The following is a 17,885-nucleotide window of genomic DNA, read 5'->3' on the forward strand; positions in this document are numbered from 1 at the left end:
GTAACTACTTCGGACCCGTGAGGTTGCTTAGCACTAAGTAGCCGGATCCCCTGACGCAACGAATAATAATGCTATAGTGCTACGGTGGGCCATAAGCGCCGATTCTGGCAGCGGCTTTTCTGCCCCTCTTCTAAGGCTCAAAACATCCCCCACTACTACTACTACTATTACTACTTCTGCTCTTTCTTCCTCCTCCGAACCGTCTTCTAACATCACCCCCTTCTCTTCTTTCCAATATCTTCAATTACAATCAGGCATAATGGCTGCTGCTCAGGGATATCCTCTTCTGTGTCTGGAGAACCCTCTCCTGGGTATGTACTATCTGATTTTCTCCCTCCGAAAGCGGACCAAAACCATACTATAGATATCGAGTGAGGTTGCTGACATTGGAAATATCTAGACATCCAGGCCGTTGGGTACGTTAAGGAAGCCTCTACTATGATGTTGAAACGATCGAATATCGGCTGATCTAACTTTCTCTAGTGATGCTGCTCTCCTGGAGAAGTACGGCCTGAAGGACAATGATGCCATTCTGGCTGAGGATAAGCACATGGGACTCTACGATGAGCTCCTTGGCCGTGATGCGAAGCTAATCGCCGGTGGTGCTGCTCAGAACACTGCCCGTGGTGCCCAGGTACACATTCTCGGATTCTCTCGGTCTGAAAAGCAGGACCTTTGCTGATCTAAGATCTCACCGCGCAGTACATCCTCCCCGAAAACTCCGTGCTCTACATTGGCTGTGTTGGCAAGGACAAGTATGCAGACATCCTCAAGGAGGCTTGCAACAAGGCTGGCGTCCACACAGAGTACCGTATCGACGATGTCCAGCCCACTGGCAAGTGCGGTGTGATCATCACCGGCCACAACCGTAGCATGTGCACTCACCTCGCTGCCGCCAACGAGTACAAGGTCGACCACCTCAAGCAGCCTGAGATCTGGTCTCTCGTCGAGAAGGCTCAGTACTACTATGTCGGTGGATACCACCTGACTGTCAGTGTGCCTGCCATCCTGGCTCTTGCCGAGGAGGCTGCTGCTAAGAACAAGGTAAGCCTCCCTGATCTATCATCTCGAACGTTGTTAATTTTTTCTTGCTACCTAGGTCTTCATGCTTTCTCTCTCTGCTCCTTTCATCCCCCAGTTCTTCAAGGACCAGCTCGACAGCGTCCTGCCCTACACCGACTACACTTTCTGCAATGAGACCGAGGCCCGCTCCTACTCCGAGAGCCACGGATGGAACACCGACGATGTCGTCGAGATCGCCAAGAAGCTCGCTCAGCTTCCCAAGAAGAACACCAACCGTCCCAGAGTTGCTATCGTCACTCAGGGTACTCTGCCCACGATCACCGCTACCGTCAAGCCTGACGGTGAGGTTGAGATCAAGGAGTTCCCCGTGCACGAGATCCCCAAGAGCGCCATCAACGACACCAACGGTGCCGGGTGAGTTTTTTTTTTTTTTTTTTTTTTTTTTCAACGAATCCGCCAATCCCGGACAGAATGCATGCTGACCGATGTTGCGTATAGTGACGCCTTCGCTGGTGGCTTCTGCGCCGGTGTTGTCTCGAATAAGTCCCTTGAGGAGAGCATGGATATGGGCCAGTGGCTCGCCAGCTTGAGCATCCAAGAGCTGGGACCCTCGTAAGTCAATCTTGCACCCATCTGTTCTTCGGAACTGAGTTCCAACGTTTGTGTGACATTTGACAACTGACTCGATGCTTTTTTTTTTTTAAATACAGTTTCCCCTTCCCCAAGAAGACCTATGCCCCTACCCGCTCATAGATTATAAACGACCTTTCTCTCTAAAACGCCCTAGCTGGGCGTTTGCATGGCTGCAGCAACAAAATTTTCCTGGATGATTCAACCCTCTATACCCAGTTGTCCTTGACTTAACGTCTTAGACTTTTTATTTTACTATTTGCAATTATCATCTTCTTTCAAAAAGAGATAAAAAAAAACAAACTGTGCGCTTAGTTACTGGCTATGGCTCCGTATAACCAACGGAAGCGCAGATCGGTGACGTTCTCAACAACGATGTAACGATCAAACCCTTCGACTTTATATATACACAAATTTTCAAAAAATTGGAAATAGTGAACCAATAAACCCGACTTCCTCGTCTGTTCTTTCGGGGCTAGGCATGATCGAGTCTGACACGACAACAGGTCAAAATGAAAATTCACATAGATAGATAATCTCTTGTAACAAAACGGCAAGGAGAAGAAGGTAAGAATCGATGCCACGATGTGAACGGATCCAAAGTACAGAACTATGAGATATGAGATGGCGCATTGGAGCTGCCATCATGATTCAAATGCCCCACAACCCTATCCTGAGAGCCAGCGGGCCTGTTTCGCGGCCTACCTACAAACTGGTCATCCATTGTCATAGGGAGATTCCATCACAGTCATTCCACGATGGGGGTTTCCTTCGGTAAGAGCGATCACACAGTAAATGGGTCAAGCAAGCAGGGAACAACAGATTTGCGCATGATGATCATGCTCGGTAACAAATAGGTAGCCCTATCCATGCGCCGGACATCGGACGAGGAAGTGAACAGTTAACATCTTTTCGCATTGAAAGAAATTGCCTCCTGATCTCGTGCCCATGTTCAGACGACCTGCCTGCACATTGCTTCACTGGTGCTGTTCAAAGCTGTGATCGCGTCTTGCACGGACTTTTATTCTCGAGTCCAAGGCGAGGAGCTGGCGTGTATCACCCACCATGACCGTAGGAAGGCGTCTGCCCGATGGCGCCAAACTGGGTAGCCGATCTGCGATTGGGAGTGTGCCCGGAGCTGGGGAAGCCTGCTCCGGAAGACAAGCTGCTGGCCAGAAAAGCATTGTTGGCCCACGACGCGTTGGCTAGGCCACTTGACATGGGCTGGCTGGGTACTCCGAGCGAGGTCGGGGAACCCGTTCCAACGGCCGTATTTCTTTCCCACCCTGTCGCCGGAAACCGCTGAGGAGCCGCAGGGCTTGATGGAGTTATCCAATTGGACATGGAGCTTGCCCCGTTAAGAGAATTGTGCAACGGAATCTGACCTCCAAGGGTTTGTCGGTAGATAAACTCGTTGGCGGTCATTTCTTGGGACGCATGACGAGGGCCCGCACCATTGATACTCATTCCCATCACTTGACCGGAATGTTGTTCCAGGCCTGGAGGTGTCCTTGGAGCGGAAGTGGCGCCAATGTCAGGCGACAATCCGGCGCTCCAAATGGAAGGGATAGTGGGAAGAGTGGGGCGGGGTGTGTAGGACTGAGATAACGAAGTTGCTGGTAAGACAGTGGAGTTTGCTGCAGAAAGTCCGAGTCCTGGCGGAGCCATGGGAGTGTGACGGGGAGGAGTATCCTCGTCGCGGAACGGTGAACTCATGCTCGATTCGAAAAAATTGCTAGGAATCGGCTGTGGATTGGCAGTGCTTCGTGGGAAAGTTATATGATCTGGAAGTAATGGAGCATTCTCATAAGTATCCGACTCGACAAGTCGTTCGACACCTTCAACGATACGATGCATGTTGGCGGACATCGAAGCAGTTGCAGATTGGGAACCGCCAAACAGGCTTCTTGAATCGGCGACTTGCGCGGCATCCTGAGCCACTCGCTGAATTTCTTCCCGTTCGATACCTGTTGTGGAGAGCCTGTTGTGTTGGCCGGAGGGACTGGTGAAGAATTGGGATGGAAGACCATCCTCTTTATAGATGAAGGTCTTCTTGTCTTCATCGTCAACAAGAGCTATGGGGACTTTCTAAAATTACGCAGCAGCATTAGCAAGGGTGATCGGATAGGTAGGAAACCGGTCAGAAGAAGCGTCGTACATTGCTCACAACCAGATCGAGACCGTCAATCACAAACTCGCGGATCCGATAAAGCATTTCGATGTTAGGATGATTTCTTTCAACTCCGATGTCAGTCATCCTGGGCTTCGGCTGCACATTTGCACTCATATATCGACGAGATGTAGCATCTTTGTGGAGCGGCGCAAACCCTAGAGTCTCCTCGTCCTCTTCCAAAAGGTAGTCAATCTCCGGCAGGTGAACAACATCGAATGTTGACGCGAGCAGAGTGAGCGTATTGGCATAAATCTTCCAAAATTCGGTGATTTGGACGGCGAGAGGAGTATCTTTTTCTTCCTTATGTGCCACGAGCAAATGGCTGACAACGAGAAGCCAAGAGCTATAGTGTCGCAGAGCCGGTAATACACGACGAGCCACAACGGTGACCTTGTCTGGTCCATTTTTCATATCTTTGTTGAGCGAGTCTTCAACGGCGAACTTTTCCAGCTCGGCTAAAAGAATTTGAAGCAGGGTGAAAAAAGTTTTGACATTAATCCGCTGGAAGAAAAGACGGGCATTGGATACTGACTCTTCTAGGTAGTATGTCAGTAAAAGGGATTCGAATCGACCTGACCTCAAGAGAACTCACCGTCGGGGCGCGTTCTGGAGAAGTCCTCTGCAGCGATATTGACAAGACAAAATTTTTGAAGCGTGCCTTCGAGAGAACGTTCCTTCAGATCAACAGCAAGCTGGTTCAGCACTTCACTTTCAAGTTCATCGTGCTCGGGAAAATCCGTTCCTTGATAGCATTGCGCATGAAGATACACAAACCATGGAGCCAACGCTCGCCCGGGTATTCCGGCATCCTCAGAAGGGATTAATTCTCCCTTGGCCCAAGCATTGCGGACCTTTCTGAACTCGATTTCCAGGTTACCTTTAGCCGACGGATGGGGCTTTTGTGCAGCTAGAGCCCTGTAGAGATGGTACGTGGCTCTCAAGTGATTGCCGTCAGCGAGGGCAATCACGGCCAACTGATTGTGTGATGCACCCGACTCGGGCCAAATAACGATAGCTAAGTCATAATAGCCAATGGCAGGGCCCCAGTTGCGATCCTTGCTCACCAGCTCAGTCTCGCGGTAGCGGGAAAGATCGCCAAGGCGGATCAAGGTCGAGTGGCACGAGTAGAGGACACTCGTCCGGAGATTCTCTGCGGCCTGTGCGGGAGGCTGCGCCGCTAAATCTGAGGAGATAACAATGAATTGTTAAGAAATGCGCTTGGAAACAGAAGAATTGCGTTGCTCACTGTCAAAGTTGAACTTCCTCGCAACTTTTTCAAGCTCTGGGATACCTCCGAAATGCGACGACAATTGCTGGATGTACCCTCGGTAGAATCGCTGGCTCGATTTGATAAATTCGAGGTAATGTTTTTCGAGCTTTCGTCTCTCTACCGGCTTCTTTTTCTTCCCATTCTCTTCACGAAACTATTGGCATAAGAAGGCATATTTGTCAGAAAACAGCATGCGCTGGTCAATCCGAGAAACTCACGCGCGCGAGCAGTTTACGGAACCGGGTGTTGATTTTGAGATGTGCATCCCACAGACGGGTTTCCACGTCGATGGAGCGAGCAGTTTCGAAATCCTGAAGGATGGCACTCTGGCAGGCAGCGCGGAATCTGTGGATTGATAACGAAGAGTTAGACCAATGCGCGCATCGAGAAAGAAGTGCTTATGTCAAGGAGGAACGAGAGTCATACTCCGAAAGGAAATGCGAGATCTCAGCGAAAGTAGGTTCTTTCTCAGCAAGGCTCTTCATGAGCTTCCTTTCGGCTTCGAGCGCAGACCTATTGGACCTGCGAATCAGTACATATTGCTCCAATCTTTTTTTTTTCTGGAAAAAAAACCCCCCCGGCGGAGAATTTCGATAAACTGACTGCCACGTATTTTGGAAAGCGGACGCCATGCTCAGGGTGGGCAGAATCGCGCCTGTATCACTCCACCCTTGACTTCGCCCGTCAGATGGCTATGGCTGGCTGGGAGTCTGCGGGCGACGAAAGTAGTGAACGATCCATCAGTAGTAGTATGAACGTAGGGACGCGAGATAGACCGAGGACCGGAGCTGCAGATCGGCTGCGCGAGTCGTAGCAGAACCGAAGAGGGGATCAAGGACGCTGACCGAAGATGAACAACAAAGGGTTGCAGCCACCTGCTTCACAGGAAAGAAAATCCCATATCACGGGGAACTTTTCGACGGCCCATCCGAGAAAAAGAAATGGGGGAATGGGGGTGGAGGAGTCGCAATCATACTGCTGTGGCTGGTGCGTTGATGATTGGCCTGTGTTGTGTGGCTGGTACCTGCCGTCATCGCCTTACAATAAATAATACCATGTCATTATTATGTAAGGATCGAGCATAAGAATAATGCCCAGTGCACATCATCATCATCATCAACACTTTATATCAAAGATATAGAGTATTGTTTCCGAAACAGAAACCTGATCGCACGCATAGTTTCCAAATGGCACAGTCAATGGTGACAAGTCCTCTGCATCCCACAAAGTTCAGGATGCAGTACCAATGAGCATTGCAGGAGCCACATATCTACTGCATCTACGACTCTGCATCCCCTCCACCAACCAGGAGGGACTATTGACCTGCGAACACCCAAAGACGCAGAACGGACAACGCAGAATAGCAAAGACTAGATAAACCAAGATGTCTAAACGCCCTCGCAGCGCCTCGCCAACCCTCTCAGCGGGTCAATCGTCTCACACTGTGACGAAATCTCCTTCACCCGCATCATCAGCGCATTCCACTGAACGCTCCAAGATGGTCTTACAAGACACAGCCCAGCCTGCCGTTGAAGTAATGCGGTGCTCACTCCCGCCTCACCGAGATACTCTCTCTTTCTCTTCGTACGAAGACTACGAAGTACACTATCGAAAGACGCATGTCAATCGCTGCTCAGAGTGCGGGAAGAACTTCCCTACAGATCGATACCTCGACCTGCATATCGAAGAGGTCCATGATCCGCTCATTGCGGCGAAACGAGACAAGGGAGAGAAAACGGTACGTCTAGTCTCTCTTTACTACGCCTGCTGCCTGATAAGGCGGATTGACTAATGGGGGCGTTCTTGCGGTTATAGTATAGTTGCTTCATTGAGGATTGCGAGCGGAAATGCTCCACGCCTCAAAAACGTCGGATGCATTTGATTGATAAACACATGTTCCCCAGGGTGAGTTCTCCCAAGCTGCCACTGCGTCAGGTTCCCGGCTAAATCTTTCCCTTCAGACCTACAATTTCTACATCGTCAAGGACGGCATCGATGAGCAAACATCCATGCTACGATCTCCCAATGCGCAGCGACGCCGCATATCCGCTACGGCCACAGCACCATCGCCGCAAGAAGGCCGGCTGCGAAACCGAAGAACATCCGAATCCTACTCTCCCGTGATCTCCCATCCAACGTCTCGGCAACCCGTAGCTCAACAGACGCATGAGGAGCCGGAGATTGCTCAGCTTGAGAGATCCATGTCCGCGTTGCGGTTTGTCCCGACGAGTGTTGTTAAGAGCCAGGGCCGGACTGGAAGTAGGCCATGAATGACTTGAGTCGGTCTCGTCCCTAGCGAAGAAATGAGCTACTGGCAAAATTGAAAGGGGTGACATTAGCACCATTCAATAGATGACCAGCTTTGGACCAGTGGGCACGGTCCTGATGGAAAGCTATAAAGAAAAAGCCTTAAAATAAAAACACACAAGGTCTTTGATAAGCATCTGCCTGCTAGGAAGACAATGACAGGATAAGAGGTGTTCAGATCAACAAAAACGCCAGCACCACAGGACAGCGCTTTTTTCAGGTTTTCTCTGCGTTCTTGGAAGCCCGTCAACCCCGTGCTTGAAAGAATTGAGAAGCGCAATTACCACCAAAGCTGTAACTCATGACAGTCTCGTCACGCAGAAGAATCCTCACTCTACTTATATACATCTCGAAAATAAACAACAAGGGGGAGGTCTCATCAAAGAAGAAAATTTGATGGAACAGAAGGGGGAAATATCAAGAGGGACGATAATTCATAGACGCGGGTATATAACAACATCATATATCATCCATGTCAATGAGAATAAAAGGACTCAGGCTGCCCTATTCGCATGCCGAGGGGCCATAGCAGAGACATAACCTATCCAGTCCACCGTGCATTCAGAAGCCTCGAGAAGGCAGAGAGAACATGTAGCGAGCTATTCGATATACATTAAGCGAGGCCGTGATATTCAAGAGGTCACAGCTGGGCCTCCAGAAGATCTGCGTATGCATCCAAGCTTGACCCAACTAGGTCGACTATCGCCCAGCTCGTATTGCCTTTGAAGGTTCTGGCCCACACGCGAACAATAGCCACGCTGAGTTGTTTTGCTTTATAAGGGTTGGCCATGAAGTCCATGTCAGGCGCCCCGGGTGGGCCAACGGCCATGTCAGTTTCATCCATCATGCTCTTGATCCACAAGAGTAACTTTCGTTCATGATCAGAGAGCCGTTGCTCAGCATGTGTTGCTGGTATTGAGAGGAGCCATCGGCTCAAAAGGAAAGCGCATTCCAAGCTACAGAGGGAATGTTGAATGCTCCAGAAGAACGAATGTGTTTTCGCAACAAAGTCGATCCCAAGACGGACGGGAATTGAGAGGGCGTGGGCAGAATGCAGCAGGGCCATTATGAGACGTGGGCTCCTCGCGATAGGCGGGGATTCACTGAGAGCCCTGGCGATTTGTATGGGGTCCTGAGTAATCAGACGACGACACGGGCCCAGGTCGACATGCAATCTGATGTAAGCAAGTCCCAGAAGGGCAGTAGATGTGAATGCGATTGGACCAGCTGGGTTCTGAGGATCAATGCTGGATTCGGGGGTGCGTTTCCACAGTGCCTTCCAAGCGCTGAGAGAATTGTCCAAAACAGTCAAATCATCCGGCCGAAGGCTGGTTCCGTGCATATTTGGCGCCGATAGGCAAAGTTGGCGAGCAAAAAAAATCTGTTGGATGAGAGCATGTATCAGGATATAGTTTCCGAGTGGTGAGATTGGTGCAGACGCATTCGAGATGCTTGGTTTTAAGAAGAGTTTCGCGAACGCCTCTTGGAAGGGCACGTCCAAACCAGGTCGAGAGCGATTTAGCCGCCTCCACTGAGCTGCATTGCTCGCTTTCCAGACGTCGTGGGAGCACGGCATGTTTAACTTCAACTCCGCGTTGAGAATCAAAGGGGGAATGTTGTACATGACGGAGTGTAAGTTAAAGAAGCAATAAACGATGAGCTTGGTGCGCCTGTTACCCTCTCTTCGAATCCATTCCTCCCAGTTGCTCGGATCAAGGCCAGTAGCTGGCTCAGATAACCCGTGTTCTCTAACGAGCCGGGCTAGAGTACTTTGAAGTGAAAGGATCTCCCGGAGAAGCTCCGGATGCCTTTCCCATGAGGCAAAGACCGTGAGCAGAAGGAAAGTCCTAATGACTTCCATATGTGCATCCGAATCATCGGAGACATAAATCGAGGGATCGACAGGGTGCGGCATGGAATGCTGAGGCTGCTGGAACGGACTACTAGCATGATTCGATATGATAGATGAGTCGCGAGAATTGTGGAATCCTGAATTGGGCGAATAGAAATTCCAGGTCGGATATGGTACTTGCTTGCTGTCCCTTCTCCGAAGGCGCTCCAGCAGAATTGCTTTTGCTGCATGGAAGAGGTCAATCCCGCGACTATTTTCGAATCGATAATGTGAACCTGCTGCTGCTAGAGCAAGCGTCAACTCAGGAGAGCATTTGCCCACTGAAAGAGTCGGGACGTGAATGAAAGGAAGGTGTTCGTTTAGTCCATTGATATAGCCAGCAAAGAAACGAGACAATGCGTGCCTCGACGGTGGGATGAAGCCTTTTGGGAGCACGTAAGCAAACTCTTCGAGCTTGGAAACAAATATTTGACGATCTGCATTTGAAATATCCCATGCCGGTCGTGGACCTTCATCGCTGAAGCCGAGCCGATCATCCACCTCGTGGGGCTCCGGCTGCAGCGAGGGTAAGCGAGATCCAAAATTGGAGAATGACGGTGGCTCATCAACTGCACGATGATCGTTCATCAAGTCATTTCCAAGTCTCGTTGATTCACGAGGTGGCGGTTTGGAATCTATCGAGAGGGTGGTGGGGATGATAGAGTCTTCGACGGTGGAAAATACACCCGAGTCCCAGTCGGATGAGAGACCGACACTTTCTAAGAAGACAGTGAAATCTTGAACCGGGTCTCCCAAGTCCGTGAGGTCGAGGATTGAAGGTTCCATGCCATAGTTGTCGGTAATGGGTCGGTCTGTGACATGGGAGATTGGCTGGGGAGGGCCCACAGTATGCGAGGGTTTTCGCATGGACTCCAACGCCTCCTGCTGGCCTTCCAGAGCGACATGACTGGCAGCGTGGGATAAAAGATTCAGATCATAGCCCCATGAGGGATTGAAATGAGTTGTCTCTACTATCGGTGCTGGCTGGACCTGCACCTCTGGCGGAGGCGGCGGAACCGGCTGGGGCTGCACCGGAATGGCATCTGCAAGCTCGAGCATCCGCGATTCATGGCGCGCTGTATGTATCATCGACGACGGTGTCGCCGGCATTTCATGATGAGTATGATTCCGATGTTCTCGATTTGCTGCAGCCTCGGCTGGATGGACTAAGCGCTCATGTCGTACAAGTAGGTCGCTACAGAGTTTTCCCTCATATTGTTAGCGCAAACCCGTGTCAATGCAACGTCGGATCTCATCCTACCTTCTTGCAAATGATTTCGAGCATATATCACATGAGAATGGCTTTTCCTTGGTGTCTGTGATGATGGATTAGCCCTCTTCATCCCCCATCGCGGCTGCAGGAACAAATTCAGGGTTACTCAACGAGTGCGGAGATGCCGTTGGAGGTGCTCGAGACGAGCGAAAGACCGGCTACAATACTCGCAGGACAACGACTTCCGATGCGGCGTGGCGCTTTTCTTCCTCACTTTGCCTTGAGCAGCTCTCTCTTCCTCCATGGCGAATTGCCTTGGAATTGGAGCATATCCTCTTTGACGGGCAACAGAGTACAGACGAGCGGGGAAAGAAAAACTGTGGGGTCGGCGCATATGAGGGGGGTCGCTGGAGCGTCACGTGAGAGCTACCGGCAACCCAAGAACAACCAGAAAAAAAAAAAAAAGAGAGAGAGACGGTAGGTAGACAGTTGTCGCTACAGCGAAAAGAGATATTGTTTGTTGTTGTCATCGTTGCGCGTGGTTTCTAGTCTACCTGATGTCTGATAGTTCTCCCCTCCCCCCCTTTCGTCCATGATAAGATCCTCGTACGTGCACTTTGCATATGTTATGTTCCGCCATCCCCACTGGTGCGGAGATATATATGCTCTTACAAAAGGCCGCAGAATGCTAAGAACGAGATTCTAGAATTTAGATACAATGCTGCTTTTAGTCTCTTTCCCCGAAAACACCCTAAAGAAGAAATAGACTGTGTCGCCCAGCTCAGAGCCATCAGGCATGAATCCTTTGGTCCGGTGTGCTACGTGGAAAGTGAGCACTAACAAGGGATTGGAGGCAGCCTCCCGCAGGTCGAGGTATGTATGGTAGAGTCTCCCAAGCGAGATGCTCGTCGCTAGAATTCTTGGGTATTTTCAAGCTCGTCATATTACCTTGGTTTCAGACGATGGGTCTGCCTTCAAGGCTCAGTATAAATAAGCAAAGTGCACCACAGGATTGGGATATGTGAGAGAGACCTACAGAAGGCAGTCTGTATGGTTATCAGATCATGGACTTTCTGACCCTATCGATGCAGAGTCGCAGGCATCAACAATGGAGTGCTGTGCTGCACCATACCATATAAAAAACAAAAATCCTTCGTTGGTCTCAAGTTTCGACCATGTTATCATCCAATATCATCTGAAGAAGGATTTCCTTGACCAATTCTGTCTCTGGGCTGCTGTCTCGTTCATTCGAAAGGACAGCACAGTGTACCATGAATACCATCAAACTATCCCACTCTGAAGAGAGATCATCCCTGGAACAAGACATGTCGATCCAATTTCACCATTATTGAGAGTAGAATTTTCAATCCCACTTGTGCCAAACTTGTGAGCTAAGAATAGTCTAGATAGATAGTGCACAGAGAGTGTCAGTGAATCAGTGCCAGACGATAAGGTCACGACAGGGTGATTTGACTGGAACAGAGGGGCTCTATTGTTTCAGAGTATCCAAGGAGTCCAGCCCCTGACAAATCTCAGCAGAGCGGCGTGTTTGAGATGGTGGTCTAAGCTGTGGTAGACTTTCCATTTCCATTGTGGACTGTGGTCCAGTAGACTACTGGTACTGGTAGAGTGGTTGGTAGTCTGTCTGGTGTCGGCGGTATCAACTATCAGCCCCGACCGATCGGGCCTCCACAGGCACAGATAGACAAGACAGAATACAGTTGTTTGTTAGTTGCTAGTGATGGTTGTTCAATAATATTCTATCTTTTTCGCCATCACCATACTTGCTCAAGTGAGCTCACTTTGTCTGAATTTTGAAGCGTCAATATTCTTTTTCTTCTTTTATTGCTTTTCTTCCTCCCTTCCCCACGCCTTGAGCCCAGGGACGACTCTGGCTCAGCAGATGACGCCTGATCTTTGACTACCTTAGCCTATGCCGATCTAACGCCATTATTGAATATACAGCTGGAGAAACTCAAGGATTCAACGAAGAAGCAGTGGGTGCATTGTCATATTCTCCTTTGTATGCACTCACCTGCCTTTGCTACCTGCTTTCAGTTCTGTTCATTCTCATTATCCCATTCCCTCCGGCTAATCCTTGAATTTTCCATCTGCGACCCTTTCCCCTTTGATCAAAATACAGACATGACGTTACTTGGCCTATCGACTAACCGGCAACCTGATCCTAGGGAATTTTCGGGTCATGCGCTAATCGACTTCGGATCGGTGTTGAGATTATACCGGCATTTCGCCAAACAACTGCAAGGAGACGGTCTGTCAATCAACGTATTATGCTATTGCGTCGGAAGGGATCTGAAGACTCGGTCGCGTGAACGCTCGGGGGATATACGGCAGGATCATAAACTTCGTTTGTTCTCAACACAACGGCTATGTTGGCGTCAAAGATTCCATACTCGACGCCGTTGGGCATGGCCGGGTCCCAGGCCACCACGCCTTCATACCACATCGGATCATCGCAGAAGTCGGCGCCTGGGGCATCTTCTCAGGAGGGGATGTTCACCAGCCCGACAGAGTCGGAATTCTCCGCGAAAGATGGCGCTGATTCCGTTCGGTGGGTGACCAGACCTGTTGCTTTTTGTTCACCCGACTTCGGATTGACGGCTAATGCCTGTCTTTTTTCTAGATCTTGGGACGAGAAGCAGGTGATAGCATGGCTCCATAGCATCAATTGCGGCCAATATGAATCCCTGTTCAGAGGTATACACTCGCTGACTGTCACCTACCCGCATCATGTAACTAACCACATATAGCAAACAACTTCAATGGTGATAATCTCATCGAGTGTGACCAGAAGATACTTCAAGAAATGGGCGTAAAGAAAATTGGTGACCGGGTTCGGATCTTTGTCGCCATCAAGAAACTCAGAAACAAAAGTGTCAACAACCATAGACAGATGAATATGGTGAGTTGACTGCTCCTGTTTCTTTCCTCGACGTTTGCTAACTTCATCATTACAGAACCAGCTGGCTGCGTTGGAAAATCCAACTTATGCTCCTACTTCTTCGGATTCTTCTCGTCTGACCAGTATCCGCCAACGGAGCTCGAGCAATCGCCGCATGTCTCGCATGGCCGACAATGGTTCTTATGTCTACACCATAGGGAAACCATCGTCACGCCCCGGATCGCCCTTGAGAAGCCAGCGATATGTCGCTAACAGTCCAATGGAGAATGGTCGGAAGGAAGGCTATTTCAGTCACCCCTCGTCCGGCGGTTCGAATTCGGGGCGCAACGGAGGAGCTCCGGGTGATGGCAACAAAGGTGGTCTACATTTAAGACAAAACCCGAGCATCGACGGCCTGACAATGGGTCCTTTGCCTGCCAACTCGCCCGTCATCAGAGTCATCTTCGTCGGCGGACAGACTAAAGTGTTAGACATTAAGCACTGCAAGACCCCAGATGAAATCATTCTATGCGTCCTGAAGAAGCTACAGCTTCCTGAGCATCAGTATCGCAACTATTGCTTCTACGTGTTGGATGGCCTGGAGCCCGATCCCTCACATTGCAGGAGGCTTGCGGACCACGAGCTCATGGAAATATGTGAAGGCCCGAACAGGTCTGAACGCGGCCGTTTGATTTTGCGCAAAATCCACGCCGGAGAGCCGGACACTGACGAAGTCCGTCGCGCCGCCCAGCTCGCGCTGGACGAAAGCCAAATGACACATAAGAACGCCCTAAATAGCTCCAACGTGCGCAATCAGATGAAGATCCAGCAGCTGACGGGAGAATCATGGCATCACATCAAACAACCAATGTCGCCAGTGTCTGTTCGGCATCAACCAAATTACAGTGAGAACGACCCGACCTATGTGAACACCGAGCGGCCTTCTGTCGCTAAATTGCGGTCGTTCTTTGGAGCTCGTCCGCCTAGCGAGATGATTATCCATGAAATCACTTCTTATTTCCCCGGTCATCATCGGGAGGACATTGAAAAGACAATGCGCATGTCCATTCGAAGGTCGCAACGGCTCAGTCGAGCCGCAAGCCGTCTAAGCGTTGTCAGCAACACAAGCTACGCATCCAGCTTGAGAGATGCCCCGCCAATCCCTAGTATTGCTGATAATTGGCTCAACCCTGGAACGCAGCTTCCTCGCGCTTCTCGACCATTATCGGTCTCTAGGTTTAATCTTCCTCAAACAGCCTACCGGGATTCCATTGCATCCAGCTCTCTCCAGCCCCTTCAGGAGGAATCTCCGATTGAGCCGAATCGCAAATCCTACGTATCCTTCGATAGTGGGTCGGATGACCCAAGCATCTCGCGCCAGAGCCTTATTGATGAGAACGCAAGTGTGGCAGCGACAGATGGTGGCTCTTTCAACGAGCGGTTGAGTGTATTGGTGGCTGAGGATGGCGAAGGGGAGGATGATGGCCTTAATGATTTCCTTTCTGGTAACAATTTCGCAGCGAAGAACTGGATGAAGGGCTCTTTGATTGGCGAGGGATCGTTCGGCAGCGTCTTCCTTGCTCTTCATGCAGTCACCGGAGAGCTTATGGCCGTCAAACAAGTCGAAATTCCTTCAGCTACCAAGGGCACTGAGTTCGACACACGTAAGAACAGCATGGTCACAGCACTTAAGCATGAGATTGAGCTGCTGCAAGGACTTCACCATCCAAACATCGTCCAGTATCTGGGTACTTCTGCAGATGATCAATATCTGAACATTTTCTTGGAATACGTTCCTGGCGGCTCTATTGCGACAATGCTGAAACAGTACAACACTTTCCAGGAGCCACTGATCAAGAATTTTGTGCGCCAGATATTGACAGGCCTCTCCTACCTTCACAGCCGTGATATCATTCACCGTGATATCAAGGGCGCCAACATCCTGGTGGACAACAAGGGTGGAATCAAGATTTCAGATTTCGGTATCTCCAAACGTGTTGAAGCTTCCACTCTTCTTGGAGTTCGAGCCAGCGGAGGCGGAGGCCACCTTCACCGGCCTTCTTTGCAGGGAAGCGTCTACTGGATGGCCCCCGAAGTCGTTCGACAGACGGCTCACACCAAGAAAGCAGATATCTGGAGTCTGGGCTGTCTCGTCGTGGAGATGTTCATCGGGGCCCACCCGTTCCCCGACTGCAGCCAGCTGCAAGCCATCTTTGCCATCGGCAGCAACAGCGCAAGACCCCCAGCCCCCGAGCATGCCAGTAAAGAGGCCATGGCGTTCTTGGACATGACCTTCCAAGTCGACTATGAAAAGCGACCCACCGCGGACGAATTGCTCCAGTGCCAATTCCTGGCTACATCGCTGGCGTGAAGTATCCCCTTTTCTTTCAATTCTCTGTTGGAAGCTCTGAGCGGATCATACATGTTCGCTCAGACGCCTCGGGCACTGTGGTTTCCCCCTGCATACTAGCACATTTCTGAACTTTACGACCGTCACTGAATACCCATAAGCCTTCTTATCCTTGCATTTCTGTCCCTCTTCCGATCGGTTTCTACAGTTTAAATCTGTCATCTACCAGGCGTTTCACATAATATGATTCTAATTTCTTCCTGGAATTCCAACTCCTCGCATCTTCATCTTTAGAATACAAGTGAGCGTCCTGAAATTCGAGATCGGTTCAAGCAATAATCCTATGCTATTTTCATACTTTTAATGGATCCCTGAGTGGACTCGAAATTATTGTATGGGCGGCGTATGTTCACGTTCTGGCAAACTGTGCCTCTGCTCTTCTTCCTTCAAGGCTGATCAGCTCTCACGTCCTTTATAATATGTCTATGCGAAGGCCGCAGTTGCTGATCCCTTCGGTATAAGTGTATACAAACCAAAAAGAGGTGAAATCAAATATGTAATGATCCATTTCATCCCAGGAAAAAAAAGTACAGATCTCTCGCACGGTTTCTATGATACAGGTGGTTGCCGCTCGGAACATCAAACAACACAGGGTGATTAAAATAGCTCTCGTCTGTGCGCGAGATGAGCTAAAACATCATTCCATGTCGCCTTGCTCTTTAATTTTGGCGGATGATGTTCCAGATAACGAAGCACATATACGATTGTGGCATGACGCGAGGCGTCTAGTCCACCATCTTACCGTAGAATGGCACGCCCATGGCGCTGAGGAGAAGACGGGCATCCTTATCGGTTTTGGCAGTGGTGTGAATGGTGATGTGAGTACCGGGAATCATCTTCGGCGGGTACCTAAAGCGCGTGCATGTTAGATCAATTGTACCAACTGCCACCGCAGGACAGAATCAAAATATCTCCATAACTTACATATCGTAGTTAACCTCAATTTCGGGGAAAAGAGCCACGCTTTCCGGCTCCAAACCAAAGGTGATGTTTCCGCTGCTGTCACCACTGGTGCCCTTGACACCATCCCAGTCCTTGATTCTAGGCAGGACGACGTCGATCAACTTGCCGAAGAAGTGAAGCATATCCTCGCCACGCAGTTCCGCCTTCACTGCAACTGTATCTCTGCCGGGTGCGATACCCCACGTAGCTACACTGGCCTTCGATTTGTATGTCTGAACACGGACGTTCGAGATGGCCTGGACCGCCATACCGGCGACATGGAGCCACGAGGAATTTTCCGTAGCAGCTTGCTTGACATAGCTGTGGATGGTGATCCGGTCTAGCTTGGGGATGTTGTTGAAGGTGATGGGTTTGCGCAGCAACCGTAGAACATCACCACCACGGGGTCCACGCAGTGGTCGATTCTTGTGATAGGGGGAGCTGTCGTCCCACTCACGGAGACGAGGCGCTTTCGTTGGTGGTGTGAAGCCCGGAGGGGTGTGAACATAACAAAGAGTGAGAATATCCGGAGCGATAGTCGACTCCCATGTTTGTGTTACACGGGGAAGCGAGAAGGGGCCCGGCACAAAGAGACGAGACGAGGGGTCAGATGGAGGAGGAGGTCTATGAGGATGGAGAGGGCCACGATCGTATTTGGGTGACCGGAATTGATAACTAGATGCCGAATTGGTGGTATGAGCGGGTTGCTTTGAGGTGATAGCAAGAAATGCCGATACCAAAAAGATAGAACTTACCGACTCCGCGGCAACTGGGTCTTGCGCGCTCTTGACTTCGAAATCGGATCGAAAGACTTGATAATATCTTCTGGCACGCTAGCACTCAGAGAACTCGCCGACTCAAGATCAATGACGGGGTCTGATGTAGGCTTCGACGCTGCCTGAGTCGAGGCATTGCGCCGCAAGCAGAAGCTCTGAAGGCCAGAAGATGGTGCAAAGACGCGTGGCAGCGACCTGGCCAGCAATCTCGACGACTCACTGGCAGCCATTGCGGTGAAAATGTCGTGTTGTTGAGCCGAGAGAATTAGTATATCGGACTCCCAAAAATTACTTCCGGCTCAGAGTCGGAAAGCACGCACCATGTCACGTGAGGAAGCGCATTTTGTG

The 17,885-nt window shown here is 50.2% G+C and overlaps 6 protein-coding genes across 6 annotated transcripts, besides 3 other annotated features; 3 read left to right on the plus strand and 3 right to left on the minus strand.

Moving 5' to 3' along the window:
- Positions 1-151: 151 nt before the first annotated feature.
- Positions 152-175: a microsatellite.
- An 84-nt stretch (positions 176-259) lies between these two features.
- Positions 260-1,776, plus strand: ACLA_009710 (adenosine kinase; the record flags this gene model as incomplete). The annotated part of the gene is made up of 7 exons (XM_001273973.1): positions 260-311; positions 401-416; positions 484-634; positions 703-1,044; positions 1,100-1,437; positions 1,522-1,635; positions 1,734-1,776. 7 exons carry the CDS (start codon positions 260-262, stop codon positions 1,774-1,776), a joined length of 1,056 nt encoding a protein of 351 aa, XP_001273974.1.
- Positions 1,443-1,467: a microsatellite.
- Positions 1,443-1,468: a microsatellite.
- Positions 1,777-2,709: 933 nt separating the features above from the next.
- ACLA_009720 (uncharacterized protein) lies at positions 2,710-5,728 on the minus strand (the record flags this gene model as incomplete). The annotated part of the gene is made up of 7 exons (XM_001273974.1): positions 2,710-3,741; positions 3,812-4,362; positions 4,419-5,009; positions 5,073-5,250; positions 5,315-5,441; positions 5,523-5,609; positions 5,700-5,728. The coding sequence occupies 7 exons, from the start codon at positions 5,726-5,728 to the stop codon at positions 2,710-2,712; spliced, it is 2,595 nt and encodes an 864-aa protein (XP_001273975.1).
- Positions 5,729-6,480: 752 nt separating this feature from the next.
- Positions 6,481-7,366, plus strand: ACLA_009730 (C2H2 type zinc finger domain protein; the record flags this gene model as incomplete). The annotated part of the gene is made up of 3 exons (XM_001273975.1): positions 6,481-6,834; positions 6,912-7,001; positions 7,058-7,366. The coding sequence occupies 3 exons, from the start codon at positions 6,481-6,483 to the stop codon at positions 7,364-7,366; spliced, it is 753 nt and encodes a 250-aa protein (XP_001273976.1).
- Positions 7,367-8,043: 677 nt separating this feature from the next.
- On the minus strand, positions 8,044-10,404 carry ACLA_009740 (fungal specific transcription factor domain-containing protein; the record flags this gene model as incomplete). Its single annotated transcript, XM_001273976.1, has 1 exon — positions 8,044-10,404. The coding sequence occupies one exon, from the start codon at positions 10,402-10,404 to the stop codon at positions 8,044-8,046; it is 2,361 nt and encodes a 786-aa protein (XP_001273977.1).
- A 2,493-nt stretch (positions 10,405-12,897) lies between these two features.
- Positions 12,898-15,780, plus strand: ACLA_009750 (STE11 family mitogen-activated protein kinase kinase kinase; the record flags this gene model as incomplete). The annotated part of the gene is made up of 4 exons (XM_001273977.1): positions 12,898-13,079; positions 13,152-13,225; positions 13,279-13,430; positions 13,486-15,780. 4 exons carry the CDS (start codon positions 12,898-12,900, stop codon positions 15,778-15,780), a joined length of 2,703 nt encoding a protein of 900 aa, XP_001273978.1.
- Positions 15,781-16,544: 764 nt separating this feature from the next.
- ACLA_009760 (mitochondrial 54S ribosomal protein uL5m) lies at positions 16,545-17,767 on the minus strand (the record flags this gene model as incomplete). Its single annotated transcript, XM_001273978.1, has 3 exons — positions 16,545-16,668; positions 16,744-17,436; positions 17,517-17,767. The coding sequence occupies 3 exons, from the start codon at positions 17,765-17,767 to the stop codon at positions 16,545-16,547; spliced, it is 1,068 nt and encodes a 355-aa protein (XP_001273979.1).
- Between the last annotated feature and the right edge of the window lie 118 nt (positions 17,768-17,885).

The sequence above is a fragment of the Aspergillus clavatus genome, genomic scaffold (genome assembly GCF_000002715.2).
Source record: "Aspergillus clavatus NRRL 1 1099423829795 genomic scaffold, whole genome shotgun sequence".
Taxonomy (NCBI): domain Eukaryota; kingdom Fungi; phylum Ascomycota; class Eurotiomycetes; order Eurotiales; family Aspergillaceae; genus Aspergillus; species Aspergillus clavatus.